General features: G+C 38.5%; 1 protein-coding gene across 1 annotated transcript in view; it reads right to left on the bottom strand.

Annotated features, from left to right (window-relative positions):
* Nucleotides 1-1,588, bottom strand: part of LOC106012599 (sodium- and chloride-dependent glycine transporter 1) — a gene marked incomplete at its 3' end in the record, with an annotated part of 9,230 nt that extends 7,642 nt beyond the window's left edge. The window contains 1 exon segment of the mRNA XM_035971387.1: nucleotides 1,426-1,588. Coding sequence (XP_035827280.1) covers nucleotides 1,426-1,446 — 21 coding nt within the window.
* Nucleotides 1,589-1,744: the final 156 nt, after the last annotated feature.

The following is a 1,744-nucleotide window of genomic DNA, read 5'->3' as shown; positions in this document are numbered from 1 at the left end:
AAGGCATGCGTCAATAAGTCAATGAGAACATGGTACAAGGCATGCGTCAATAAGTCAATGAGAACATGGTACAAGGCATGCGTCAATAAGTCAATGAGAACATGGTACAAGGCATGCGTTTCGTTAACATGTCAAAGCAAAGAACAACAGGAACTTGTCAAAGGTCGTTTTGGGAGTCGGGGTTTTTTTGTTTGTTTTTTTGTATTTTGTCTGTTGTGTGTTTGCATGTTTGTTTTGCTTGTTTGTTTTTTGTTTGTTTGTTTGTTTTGGGGGGTGGGAGAGGTTGTTTATTTGTTTGTTTTGTTGGATTTTTTTTTGGGGGGGGGTGGTTCTGTTTTGTTTTTTGTTGATGGTTTTTTTACGTAGATTCAATCAATGACATTTTTTTTTCATTTTTTAAACAGAAAATACGGTACTCACAATTCCTTTCTTCCACAAGCACTGTGTCTATAAAATAAAATCATGTTCAGCAAGAACAAGGATACGAATATAATTTTTATTTAATCAAACAAGTAGATCTAGGACCAGCGCAAAAAGTCGGTAGATTTGAAGGTCGTCTTTTGGGTTCTTTTTTGTCTTTGTGCCGTGAGCTCCAGCTTCACTGCATGAAGAAAACTAAAGTCACACCAGGCCAATTATGCCACAAAATGCTAGACAAATTTATTATATAAAGATACAAGTGTTTAATTAAAACATAATCGCATTAAAATAGGGCTAAGCAGACGTTTTCTCATACAAACCCTCCAAATCGACATATTTCAAAATAAAATAGAACAGAGAAATTGATCCAATAAGAAACAGAGTATAAAAAAGACACACCAAGAGCAAATATCGTGGAAAATGCCACTCAAGAGCTGTCTAGTACAAACTCTACAAATAAGAGAGGCAAGTTTGGGATCCGAACCCTAAAATTGCCTTTCCCAGCACATTTGTCCTCTGAGTCCGGTCTCATTTTGATGTCATAATTTCTTTCAGGAATTTGGTTAAAAGCAACACCCTCGCATCTCAGTGTATAAAAGCCTTCGTCCTACGTTTTAAAGCGTATGCAAACCCCCGAAATGAAATTACAAAGAGTAACGCTCACGCACAACCAAAACTTAAATCTGCAGGTTTAATGCGTAATATACGCGTTTGTGGGTAAAGGAGAGCCCTGACTACGTGAAAATCAATAGTTCCTTTGGCGTCCAGAAATGTATTTCACAGTGGACCACAAACATAACTATGATCAAAGATTTTCTTCAACAGATGTCGTTCAATGTCGGGTGCTGTTGTAAGTCTTCCTTGGTGAGCAAAAGAGTTCTTTGTTCAAACATGGCACAGGACAATATCTAAGGACTTATTTACTATCACATTCGACCACACAAGTAAAAATGTGTATTCATAATGTAAAAGAAATGGTAAAGGAATGCGTTTCTACACACAAACCGAAAATTTGCAGTTCGCCATAACGTTGTGCCCTCCATCCAATAGAACGTGTATCCATCCACGTAGCAGGCCAAAATCAAGTGACCACTCATCTGACAGCACGTGTAACTTGTTATTGTTTGATCAATTTTCTATGAGAGAACTTCACTTGTTTCAGGGTGTGTGTGTGTGTGTGTGTGTGTGTGTGTGTGTGTGTGCGTGCGTGCGTGCGTGCGAGAGTATGTATGTGTGAGCTTGCGAATGTATGTGTGTGAGTACGCTCGTGTGTGTTTTTGTGTGTTCGTGTGTGTGTGTGTATGCGAGTAAGAAAGAGAGAGAG

Source organism: Aplysia californica, unplaced genomic scaffold (assembly GCF_000002075.1).
Source record: "Aplysia californica isolate F4 #8 unplaced genomic scaffold, AplCal3.0 scaffold00426, whole genome shotgun sequence".
Lineage (NCBI taxonomy): Eukaryota > Metazoa > Mollusca > Gastropoda > Aplysiida > Aplysiidae > Aplysia > Aplysia californica.
Note: the sequence above shows the minus strand (reverse complement) of the source record. Positions and strands in the feature narration are given on the sequence as shown.